The sequence below is a fragment of the Hyla sarda genome, chromosome 6 (assembly GCF_029499605.1).
Source record: "Hyla sarda isolate aHylSar1 chromosome 6, aHylSar1.hap1, whole genome shotgun sequence".
Lineage (NCBI taxonomy): Eukaryota > Metazoa > Chordata > Amphibia > Anura > Hylidae > Hyla > Hyla sarda.
This window is the reverse complement of record NC_079194.1, coordinates 11,725,459-11,738,975: the sequence shown is the minus strand read 5'-3', so window position 1 is coordinate 11,738,975 and position 13,517 is coordinate 11,725,459. Positions and strand designations below refer to the sequence as shown.

The following is a 13,517-nucleotide window of genomic DNA, read 5'->3' as shown; positions in this document are numbered from 1 at the left end:
CTTTGGCGCCAGTTTTTATCCTCTCCATTCAAAGTGAAAAATTGCCTGAAATGTATCTTAAAAACAAGGTGAAAATTTTAATTAATAACAAAACCACACCTACATTTCACACAATTCCTACAAAAAACGGAATCGGATCACAATGCTGATCGGTCGTATAACAGATATATATATATATATATATATACACACACATACACAAACACACACACACACTTTATAGGACACGTTACTTACATATCGGAGTGGGATGTAGACAGGAGTGGCCCCGGCCATCTTCACCATAGGCTCGTAACAGTCATAGAACGGCTCGATTATTATCACCTGGACAAAAGGAGCAGAAATAAGAAATATCAGAAGTGCAAGAATAAGTGCTATGGGGGAGATTTATCAAAACCAGTGCAGAGGAAAAGCTGTCCAGTTGCGCATAGCAACCAATCACATCGCTTCTTTAATTTTTAACAAGGCCGCTGCAAAATGAAAGCAGCGATCTGATTGGTTGCTATGGGCAACTCAGCAACTTTTCCTCTGGACAGGTTTTGATAAATCTCCCCCACAGAGCTACCTGGCCGCCGCAGGGAGCTCGCACTTGTGACTGCCTTCTGAGCATCCGCAGCGTGAAATACACTGCCGATGCGCTACGTGTGAACCTATCCTTAAAGGGAATCTGTCAGCTGTATGTGCAGCTGCAGTTGGATTGTTGTTACAGTGTGATAGCAAACTGCACCTTTCCTCAAGCTGATGGTGGTTGCAAAAAGTATAAAATCGCCTTTTTTTTTTTTTTTACTTCTCAGCCATGTGTCAAGTAGGTGGGGCCAAGCTTTAAGTATCCCAGCCTGGCACATCTCCTGGCTTGCCCTTCCTTCCCTGATGTACCGGGATCTGTAGGTAAAGACAAGCCAGGAAGTGTGCCTGGTTGTGGCACTTGAGCAAATCGGCCCCGCCCTTATGACACATGACTGAGAAATAATAAAAAAATGTGCTTTTATACGATTTAAAATCCCTATTGAAGGTACAGTTTGCTTTTTTCTACCCTAAAAGATACCAAACCATGTGTACAGCTCTTATCAGCTTGAGTAGTACTGATTCCAATAAATTCAGCTGACCTGCAGTAACCAATAGTACGCCAGTTTGAACTATTGAGTGACAGCTGCAGTGCATATAACTCAATGTACTGCTGTGGACCGCAGTGTAGCCCTGGCCAAAATCTTCTATATTAAAAGAAAGGAAAGAGGAAGCAACATAAAGGCTTTTTAATACACAGAATAAATGATGTAACACTCACTTCATCACCTTCATCCACCAGGCCCTGGATAGCACTGAAGAGGGAGCCATATGCTCCGACTGTCACCAGGATGTCCTTAGTTGGACTAATTTGCCTTCCGGTGACTTTACCGTAAACCTGAGAAAGAGCCTCAACCAGCAACGGGTGACCCTGGGGGAACAGATGGAAATACATAGAGGTTTACATTGTGATACAAACATTACACACACTGACAGGCCTTAGAATGGGCATGTACCATATTCCCCAACATGGCGCATATCACTGAGCAATATGGTGAAACATTGGGTGTGAGCACCTTACTGAACAGAAAACCTACTAAATCACCTATAAACATCTGTTAGAATTGCCTAGACCCATTATATTACCAGGTCTCCTGAGGGAAATATGTTGGACATTAAAGAAGAACAAGTGTAGTCAGGGGTCGGGTAATTATCCTTCTAAACCAGTGTTTCCTAATCAGGGTGCCTCCAGCTGTTGCAAAACTACAACTCCCTTCGGCTTTCCAGGTATGCTGGAAGTTGTAGTTTTTCAACAGCTGGCAGCACCCTGTTTGGGAAACACTGTTCAAAGCTAACACACGTGTAAAGGAAATAGTGAAGTGTTTTTAAAATCTATTTCTTTTTTCCAAAGGTCCAGTCACACATGGGTAAGGACACTGGGGGGTAACCACAGCAAGGGACCCCCTGGGCAAGAACAGTTTATGGCACCCACTGTAGTGTCCAGACTAGAATAGCAATGAGGTCCACAGACCATAAGCCAGGGGACACCCTGACACTGCTCATGGATGTTTTATTTATGTGCAAAATACTAAACCAGTGCTCAAGGGCTTAAAAAAAAAAGATATATATATATATATATATATATATATATATATATATATATATATATATCTACACTCAATACTTTCAAAAATGTATAGAATTTATTGCGGACTAAAAATACATAACACTAACACAGCTGCAATAGTTTTTTACACCACCAGGCCCATGTTTTATCTGTATATACAGCAAGATAAAAATAGAAGAATAAAAAATATATAAATAAAATTTTTTAATTATGCATATCATTGTGTTATTCCTTGATTTTTATCTTAATTATATATATAAATCAAGGAATAACACAAAAATAAACAAGATATGCATAATTTACATTTTTTATTTATATATTTCTTATTCTACTATTATATACATATATATATATATATATATATATATATATAAAAATATAATACACACACACACATATTTATGCATTACTTTTACAATAGACTAAGAAATACTTGATTAATATATTTATATATATATATATATATATATATATATATATACACACACAGATATGAATTATAGTTATTTTTAATTTTATTTTTATTTTTCTCTTTTTTATCTTGCTGTATATATACAGTTATAGATACATCTGCTAGTATTCCCCCACATGGTGTGAATATTTATTGCAGTTGTATACGTGTATTTTTAGACTGCAATAAACGCTATACACTTTTGAAAGGATCAAGTATTTGTTTATATATATACACGTGTATCTTTATTTATATTTATTTTTTATTTATATTTATTTTTATATTTATTTATAAAAATATTTATTTATTTATATTTATTTTAATTTTATATTTATTTTTTATTTATATTTATTTTTTATTTTATTTTTATTCTTCGAGTTTTTATCTTGCTGTATATATACAGTTGTAGATACATCTGCTAGTATTCCCCCACATGATGTGAATAACATGATGGTGTGAATATTTATTGCAGCTGTATACGTGTATTTTTAGACTGCAATAAACTCTATACACTTTTGAAAAGATCAAGTATTTTTTTTTTATATACGTATATATCTTTTTAGTCCTCGAGCACTGGTTTAGTATTTTGTACATTCAGATGTTTTATCACCTTGGGTGTAGGTGGGTTTCCAGGTTGCTGGGACGTTTTGGTGAGGTGACTGTAAGTGATCCTATCCTATCTAGTTATTTTATTGATGGATTTTTATGTATTGATTTACATGTAGTCAATTTGTACTGTGTGCACACAAGTTATGTTTTCCATACATGTATATAGTAAGGGTGTATGTGTGCTCATATGTCATTAAAGGGTCACTCCGCTGCTCAGCGTTTGGAACAAACTGTTCTGAACGCTGGAGGCGGGAGCCCGTGATGTCATAGCCCCGCCCCCTCATGGTGTCACACCTCGCCCCCTCAATGCAAGTCTATGGGAGGGGGCGTCACGGTAGTCACGCCCCCTCCCATAGACTTGCATTGAGGGGGCGGGGCATGACCTCATAAGGGGGCGGGGCTATGACGTAACCAGCTCCCGTCTCCAGTGTTCGGAATGGTTTGTTCCAAACGCTAAGCAGCGGAGTACCCCTTTAATTTGTGTATACGTGTATTAGATGTTTTGCTTTTACATAGCAAGTGTATGTACTCACTCAATACATATATGTGTCTTCTGTTGTTTATGTGAAGTCACTGTCTGCCCCTGAATTGCATTAGAGGGGTACTTCCATATCACCAAATTATAGCATATGATTGTATGATTGTTGGGGGTTGAATCTTTGGGTCCACCACCGATCCTGACAAAAAAAAAAAAAAAAAACTCCACCACTGTGGAAAAGGGGTTAATAAATCTACGCTTTCCTGCAGTTACCTATAACCATGGACGATACCAGCTCTGCCGTCAATCATTAGACAAGACCAGGTTAGTGATCGACAATAAAATAAAACGCTAATATGTTACTTACAAAGCCGCGGGTGTACTGATTCAGCTTATCCACCGACACTGCCTGCACCAGACCTTCTTTTACATAGGAAGGAGGAGAGATGTCTGGGAATCCCTGACCCACATTGACCACCGAGGGGTCTGCGGCCAACATCGTGAATTCAACCCTGTAATAAGACCACGGATTAGAGGTAGAAATACCAGAGCGACATATGGTAAAACCTCTCCGAAAGACCACCCCATTATACAAAACCAGACATTGTATGACCATACATTATATATAGTCTGGTAGCGCCTCCTACAGTACAGGGAGGTATTACATGTTCTTTACTACTCTTTACCTGTATTACTGAAGTGTATGCACTCACTGGTGTCTGGTAGTGCACTCTACAGTACAGGGAGGTATTACATGTTCTGTACTATTTACTTGTATTACTGAAGTGTATACACTGACTGGTGTCTGGTAGCGCCCCCTACAGTACAGGGAGGTATTACATGTTCTGTCCTACTCTTTACCTTTATTACTGAAGTGTATGCACTGACTGGTGTCTGGTAGCGCCCCCTACAGTACAGGGAGGTATTACATGTTCTGTCCTACTCTTTACCTGTACCAATGTATTTCCATACAGACACCACAAAAAAGATTAGACATGTTTATTCTTTCTACGGACACCGAAATTTGAATTTGAAACATCATGCAAAAGGAGGTCACCATCCACGAAATTTAGAGGCAAGTAAAGTACCATAAAAACCCCATTAAACATCAGGACTACATGATCATTCTTTCTTGTCAGCAACAGATGGCGGCATTGAGTTAAAAAACAAATGTACTTCAGGCATCAAAAATTCTTCATTTTACAAGAAATTACTTTTAAATGTATTATCTTTTTGCATATATCCTTTTTATTGTAGATGCCCGGTTATTTCTAGGTTATTTCTAAGTGTGTAGAAACCAATATAGTGTTATAAGGCCAAGTTCACACCACGTTTTGTTAACTACGGTTCCCATATACGGCTGGGAGGAGGCTTAATCGCGGCGCCCGCACTCAGCCGTATTCGGGAACCGTATTGAATGCATGTCTATGAGCCGACCGGAGTGAACCGCAGCCTCCGGTCGGCTGCGTTTTCGGCCGTATGCGGTTTCCTGACCGCAGGCAAAAACGCAGTCGAAACCGCATACGGCCGAAAACGCAGCCGACCGGAGGCTGCGGTTCACTCCGATCGGCTCATAGACATGCATTAAATACGGTTCCCGAATACGAATGAGTGCAGGTGCCGCGATTAAGCCCCGCCCCTCCTTAACAACAGGTGGTGTGAACCCAGCCTAACACAGTTTGTTTATTTTTTTTTTTTTTTATATGGAGATTGTGTAAACCTCTGGTTGCTGAAAACATTGGCTGAAATGTCCATTATCGGGGCAGATGCATCATTAAAGGGGTACTCCGCTGCTCAGCGTTTTGAACAAACTGCTCCGAACGCTGGAGCCGGGAGCTCGTGATGTCAGAGCCCCGCCTGTCATGATGTCACACCCCGCCCCCTCAATGCAAATCTAGACTTACATTGAGGGGGCGAGGTGTGACGTCATGAGGGGCGGGGGTATGACATCATGAGCTCCCGGCTCCAGTGTTCGGAGCAGTTTGTTCCAAACGATGAGCAGCGGAGTACCCATTAAATGTCTTTAAGGCTGCATTCACATCTCGTTTTGGCAATACGGTTCCCGTATCCGGTTTCAGTGTAAAAACCGTATGGAACCGTATGTATAGACATTTCATAGAAAACCGTATGCCAAACGTAGCATCCGGTTGTGTACGTTTTGCATGATTTACGGTTTTATACGGCTTTTTCCCGTACACAATACCGTAGTCTACTACGGTTTTATGTCCGGGTGAAAAACCGGATACAACCCGTAAAAAATTTTTTTTTTTCTTTTTTAAATGGTGGTCAATGGGAACCGTACTGAACTGTATGTGCGTACGGTTCCATCCGGTTTGCACATTACGGTTTTGCAGTTTGCACATGCGCAGTGCACGACGAAAGTTCTTCCCACAAATAGAACAAGAAGAACTTTATTTAATTAAGGACAAACATAAAACCGTATACAGTAGGTAAAAGAGAAACAAGCGCACTCACCACATAAGCAGCATAAAACTTGACTTTATTGTGAACATCCAGGTAACAGACATCAGGAGTGCAGGGGAACGGGAGGGAAGGAGGTAGTCGTGACTACCTCCTTCCCTCCCATTCCCCTGCACTCCTGATGTCTGTTACTGGGATGTTCACAATAAAGTCAAGTTTTATGCTGCTTATGTGGTGAGTGCGCTTGTTTCTCTTTTACTTACTGTATACATTGGACTCGTCTGCTGCCTTCACAAGCTTGCACCACCACCACCTATACACCAGCTGCTATATGGTCATTATAGGACTCCATGCACGTTTAATACCCTACAGCGCAGTGCCAGGTATATATCTTTCTATAGATAAAACCGTATCCGTTTTTGATTTTTTTCAAAAAAACTTATTAAACCGCAACCGGACATCCGTTTTCAAACCGTATATATGGTTTAATACCGTATAGAGGTATATACGGTTGTATACGATTCGGTCCGGTTTTGAGACATACGTTTTTTTTTTAACAAAAAACCTGATACGGGAAACGTATTGAAAAAACGAGATATGAATGCAGCCTGAGACAGGTTTTGACCCTACATCAGTGTTTTTCAGAAAGTGTGTCTCCAGCTGTTGCAAAACTACAACCCCCAACATGCCTGGACATGCGCGGATTCTTACCATACATTGGCATCAATCCCCTCGATGCGTTTTGCATTCTTGTGTCTTGATGTCATTATCTGAAAATAAAAACATACAGTATCAAATAAAAAGGAACTTTTACATATCTGAGAATAGGGGACATTAATGGCTGTGACACAGAGGGAGAGATGAGGGGACATTAATGGCTGTGACACAGAGGGAGAATTGAAGGGACATTAATGACTGTGACACAGAGGGAGAGATGAGGGGACATTAATGGCTGTGACACAGAGGGAGAGATGAGGGGACATTAATGGCTGTGACACAGAGGGAGATATGAGGGGACATTAATGGCTGTGACACAGAGAGAGAGATGAGGGGACATTAATGGCTGTGACACAGAGGGAGAGATGAGGGGATACTAATGACTGTGACACAGGGAGGAGATGAGAAGATACTAATTAATGTAACACAAGGAGAGATGAGGGGACAGTTATGACTGTGACACTGGGAGAGAGATAAGAGGACACTAATGACTGTGACACAAGGTGAATTTATCAGTATTACATGCCTTTTTTGCACATATTTTATTGTGCAGTGAAAAACTTGTCCCCTCAGTACATTCGTTTTATTTTTTACTTTACTGATGAGAGTTTGTACCATGTTAGCCTTAGAAATATAGGAGATAAGTGGAGTAGCGATGTTACCTTTATAGATTGCACAAGCTTTCAAGACCACTCGGGTCCCTTCACGAGGCATGTTGTGGTAACAAGTCTAATAAAGGGACCTTAGAGGTATTGAAAACTTGCAATCTATATCCTCTCAGTCAATGTAGTCATCATCCTTACTTTACTGAGAGAGTAGTGGATGCATGGAATAGCCTTCCTGCAGAAGTGGTTGTTGTAAATACAGTGAAGGAGTTTAAGCATGTATGGGATAAGCATAAGGTTATATAAGATAGGGATAGGCATAAGGCTATCCTTCATATAAGATAGGGATAGGTATAAGGTTATCCTTCATATAAGATAGGGATAGACATAAGGTTATCCTTCATATAAGATAGGGATAGACATAAGGCTATCCTTCATATAAGATAGGGATAGACATAAGGCTATCCTTCATATAAGATAGGGATAGACATAAGGCTATCCTTCATATAAGATAGGGATAGACATAAGGTTATCCTTCCCATAAGATAGGGATAGACATAAGGCTATCCTTCATATAAGATAGAGATAGGTGTCTTTCACCTTCTACATTACTCTGTGCTCCTCCTTCTAGACCCATCCTCCACCTTATACATTACTCAGTGCTCCTCCTTCTAGACCCATCCTCCACCTTATACATTACTCAGTGCTCCTCCTTCTAGACCCATCCTCCACCTTATACATTACTCAGTGCTCCTCCTTCTAGACCCATCCTCCACCTTGTACATTACTCAGTGCTCCTCCTTCTAGACCCATCCTCCACCTTCTATATTAATCTTTGCTCCTCCTTCTAGACCTGTCCTCCACCTTATATATTACTCTGTGCTCCTCCTTTAAACCTGACCTCCACCTTCTATATGACTCAATGCTTCTCCTTCTAGACATGTATTTTACCTTCTACATTACTCAGTGCTCCTCCTTCTAAACCTGTCCTCCACCTTCTACATTACTCTGTGCTCCTCCTTCTAGAACCCTCCTTCACCTTCTACATTACTCTGTGCTCCTCCTTCTAGAACCCTCCTTCACCTTCTACATTACTCTGTGCTCCTCCTTCTAGACCCCTCCTCCACCTTCTATATTACTCTGTGCTCCTCCTTCTAGACCCCTCCTCCACCTTCTATATTACTCTGTGCTCCTCCTTCTAGACCCCTCCTCCACCTTCTATATTACTCTGTGCTCCTCCTTCTAGACCCCTCCTCCACCTTCTACATTACTCAGTGCTCCTCCTTCTAGACCTGTCCTCCACCTTCTACTTTACTATTTGCTCCTCCTTTTAGACCTGACCTCCACTTTCTATATGACTCAATGCTTCTCCTACTAGACCTGTCCTCCACCTCACCTACTATATTTCTCCATGCTCCTCCATCTAGACCTGTCCACCTTCTACAGTACTCTGTCCTCCTCCTTTTCAACCTGTCCTCCACCTTTTACATTACTCTGTGCTCCTTCTAGACTCATCCTTTTTATTCTAAATAACTCTGTGCTCCTTCTAGAGCAGTCCTAACTCTATACTCCTCCTCCTAGACCTGTCCTCCATCTTTTACATTGCTATGTACTCCTCCCTCTGAACCTGTCCTCCATCTTCTATATTACTCTGTGCTCCTCATTCTAGACCTGTCCTCCATCTTTTACATTGCTATATACTCCTCCCTCTGAACCTGTCCTCCATCTTCTATATTACTCTGTGCTCCTCATTCTAGACCTGTCCTCCTTCTTTTACATTGCTATGTACTCCTCCCTCTGAACCTGTCCTCCATCTTCTATATTACTCTGTGCTCCTCCTCCTAGACCTGTCCTCCATCTTTTACATTGCTATATACTCCTCCCTCTGAACCTGTCCTCCATCTTCTATATTACTCTGTGCTCCTCCTCCTAGACCTGTCCTCCATCTTTTACATTGCTATATACTCCTCCCTCTGAACCTGTCCTCCATCTTCTATATTACTCTGTGCTCCTCATTCTAGACCTGTCCTCCACTTCTACATTTCTAGACTCATCCATCTTCTAGATAACTCTGTGCTCCTCCTTCTAGAGAAGACCTTACTCTATACTCCTCCTTCTAGACCGGTCCTTCACCTTCGAAAAAAAGGCTCACACACACTAATTTACTTAATCAAATCTTCTTTTTTCATATATGTATTCTTCAGTAATACAAAAGCAAAAGACAGTATATAATAACCCAGTGTGGATCACGCAAGGTCCGCAGATAGTTATACGGAGAAGTAGACGGCTTCTTGGATTCCCACGCGCAGCTGCACTGCCACACTTCTCCGCTCACTGAAGGACAGGTGAGAAAGTCTGCTACGTTTCAGAGGCTACGCCTCCTTTGTCAAGCATGGTGCACATTCCCATCACCAACATAAGTAGTATAAACCTCTTGCGAGATTTCAATTCTAAAAACATACAAAAATACAAAAAGTATTACAAATGTTAAACTTTAACATTTGTATTACTTTTAGTTTTTTTTGTATTCTTGGAAATCCAAGAAGCCGACTACTTCTCCGTATAACTATCTGCGGACTTTGCACGATCCACACTGGGTGATTATATACTGTCTTTTGCTTTTGTATTACTGAAGAATACATATACAGTGGTCCCTCAACATACGATGGTAATTCGTTCCAAACGACCCATCGTTTGTCGAATCCATCGTATGTTGAGGGATTCGTGCAATGTAAAAAGTGCATTTAATACTCACCTGTCCCCGCCGCTCCGGACCGCGTCCTCACCGCTCCCGATGCTGTCCCAGGGGCTCCAGATGCTGTCCTGCTGCTCCAGCGTCTTCTTTGGGATCCTCCGGCTTCTTCCGCCTCGCTTTCTGGTGACGTTATTACGTTGGTGCACCGGGACGGCGTGAGCACGACGTAATAACGAAGCCGGAAAGCGAGGCCCGGACCCCGGAGAAGATGCAGAAGACGCCAGAGGATCGTGAAGTGGACCCGGAGCAGCGGGGATAGGTAAGTGAACCTGTCCGGGATGCGAAAACTGCTATCCGACAGCAGCTTAAGCATTTTGCGCTGTCGGAGAGCACTTAATGCGATGGCCCCGACATATAAAAGCATCGTATGTCGATGCTGACATTGACATGCGATGGCCTCTGAGAAGCCATTGTATGTCGATTTGATCATATGTCGGGGCCATCGCATGTCGGGGGGTTAGTGTATAAAGAAAGAAGAATTGATGCAGTAAATGAGTGTGTGTGAGCCTTTTTCCTACTGTGATTACACTGGGAATAGAGCACCCGGTCACCACACTACCTCACCCAGATACCGCTTTTCCCTTTCTTTTTCTAAAAAGACTGTCCTTCACCTTCTACATTACTCCACGTCCATTTTTCCAGACCCGTCCTCCACTTCTCCATTACTCTGTGCTCCTCCTTCTAGACCCATCCTCCTTTTTCTACATTACTCAGTGCTCTTCCTTCTAGATCCATCCTCCACCTTCTACATTACTCCACGTCCATTTTTCCAGACCCGTCCTCCACTTCTCCATTACTCTGTGCTCCTCCTTCTAGACCCATCCTCCTTTTTCTATATTACTCAGTGATCTTCCTTCTAGATCCGTCCTCCACCTTCTACATTACTCCACGTCCATTTTTCCAGACCCGTCCTCCACTTCTCCATTACTCAGAGCTCCTCCTTCTAGACCCATCCTCCTTTTTCTACATTACTCAGTGCTCTTCCTTCTAGATCCGTCCTCCACCTTCTACATTACTCCACATCCATTTTTCCAGACCCGTCCTCCACTTCTCCATTACTCAGAGCTCCTCCTTCTAGACCCATCCTCCTTTTTCTACATTACTCAGTGCTCTTCCTTCTAGATCCGTCCTCCACCTTCTACATTACTTTGAGCTTCACTTTCTAGACCCGTTCTCCTCCCACATTCTCCTTCCATGCTTGTCCAATGCCGCAACGTAGTCAATGTTATACAGTCAGGTCCATAAATATTGGGACATGGACACAATTCTAAAATTTTTGGCTCTATACACCACCCCAATGGATTTTAAATGAAACAAACAAGATTTGCTTTAACTGCAGACTGTCAGCTTCAATTCGAGGGTATTTACATCCAAATCAGGTGAAAGGTGTAGGAATTACAACAGTTTGCATATGTGCCTCCCACTTGTTAAGGGACCAAAAGTAATGGGACAGAATAACAATCATAAATCAAACTTTCACTTTTTAATACTTAGTTGCAAATCCTTTGCAGTCAATTACAGCCTGAAGTCTGGAACGCATAGCCATCAGCAGACATTGCTGGTCTCATCCCTTGTGATGCTCTGCCGCCTCTACTGTCTTCAGTTCATGCTTGTTCTTGGGGCATTTACCCTTCAGTTTCGTCTTCAGCAAGTGAAATGCTCAATCGGATTCAGGTCAGGTGATTGACTTGGCCATTGCATAACATTCCCCTTCTTTCCTTTAAAGGAGTACTCCGCTGCTTAGCGTTTGGAATAAACTGTTCCGAACGCTGGAGCCGGGAGCTCGTGACTTCATAGCCCCGCCCCCTCAGGGGGCGGGGCTATGACGTCACGAGCTCCCGACACCGGCTCCAGCATTCGGAACAGTTTGTTCCAAATGCTGAGCAGTGAAGTACCACTTAAAAAAAAAACTCTTTGGTTCTTTTGCAGTTTGCTTTGGGTCATTGCCCATCTGCACTGTGAAGCGCCGTCCAATGAGTTCTGAAGCATTTCGCTAAATATGCGCAGAATTCATCAAATTAAAGCTGACAATATGCAGTTAAAACATCCTGTTCGTTTCAGTTCAAATCCATTGTTGTGGTGTATAGAGCCAAAAATGATAGAATTCTGTCGATGTCCCAATATTTATGGACCTGACCGTAATGACTTGAAAACAACAACAAAAATATCTCAGAGCAAGAAAAAGTAATGTGAAAGTTACGTTCATTGAGGATACATTTGTGGTTCCAAAAATAACCTCCCCGCATGATGCGGCACCGTCTGAGCCAAAATCAATTTTGCAAAGAGTCCATTGGAATGTTAAAAAGCCATACATACTCCTGTAGTGGAAAAGCTGAGGGACTGAGAGGAACGGACTGTCTTCAGCGATATAGAGCGATTCTTAAGGCGGCAGACAGCGCGAAAAGCAATCAGCATGCCTATAGGATGGGTCAGCGAGAGAGGGAAAGAATTAGGGAAAACTGCCAAGCAATTACCATGATGCAAATTGTAACAAATTTATTAATGCAACTAATTTATTATGGCAATTTATAATAAATAAACATATACTAAATTATTATAGTGTTCCCCAAGCCATGGCTCTCGGGCTGTTGCAAAACTACAACTCCCATCATGCCCTGACAGCCTGCGGCTATAGGATAGCTCAACGAGAGAGGCACAGGATTAGGGAAAACAGCCAATCAATTAAAATAGTGCAAACTCTAACAATTTATTGATGCAAGAAATTTATTTTACCAATTTAAAATGCAAAAGCATAATCATTTGCCACATATACAGTCATGGTCGTAAATGTTGGCCCCCCTGAATTTTTTTAAGAAAATGAAGTATTTCTCACAGAAAAGGATTGCAGTAACACATGTTTTGCTATACACATGTTTATTCCCTTTGTGTGTATTGGAACTAAACCAAAAAAAGGGAGGAAAAAAAGCAAAATTGGACATAATGTCACCAAACTCCAAAAAATGGTCTGGACAAAATTATTGGCATCCTTTCACAATTGTGGAAAAATAAGATTGTTTCAAGCATGTGATGTTCCTTTAAACTCACCTGGGGCAAGTAACAGGTGGGGGCAATATAAAAATCACACCAGAAAGCAGATAAAAAGGTGTCAACGCAGGATAGTCCGGATGGTGGATAAGCAGCCCCAAACAAGTTCCAATAATATTAAAGCTGTCCTGCGGGCTCAGGGAGCATCAGTGTCAGCACGAACTATCCGTCAACATTTAAATGGAATGAAACGCTATGGAGGAGACCCAGGAGGACCCCACTATGGAGGAGACCCAGGAGGACCCCACTATGGAGGAGACCCAGGAGGACCCCACTATGGAGGAGACCCAGGAGGACCCCACTAT

General features: G+C 41.9%; 1 protein-coding gene across 3 annotated transcripts in view; it reads right to left on the bottom strand.

Annotated features, from left to right (window-relative positions):
* KYAT3 (kynurenine aminotransferase 3) overlaps window positions 1-13,517 on the bottom strand; it is a 51,957-nt gene that overhangs the window by 32,408 nt on the left and 6,032 nt on the right. For all 3 annotated transcript variants that reach the window (XM_056523204.1, XM_056523202.1, XM_056523203.1), the window contains exons 2-6: window positions 12,484-12,584; window positions 6,802-6,860; window positions 4,037-4,181; window positions 1,286-1,435; window positions 238-324 (exon numbers count right to left, since the gene is read on the bottom strand). In XM_056523204.1, the coding sequence (XP_056379179.1) occupies window positions 238-324; window positions 1,286-1,435; window positions 4,037-4,181; window positions 6,802-6,860; window positions 12,484-12,582 (540 nt within the window). In that variant the 5' untranslated portion in view covers window positions 12,583-12,584. The remainder of the gene's footprint in view (window positions 1-237; window positions 325-1,285; window positions 1,436-4,036; window positions 4,182-6,801; window positions 6,861-12,483; window positions 12,585-13,517) is intronic.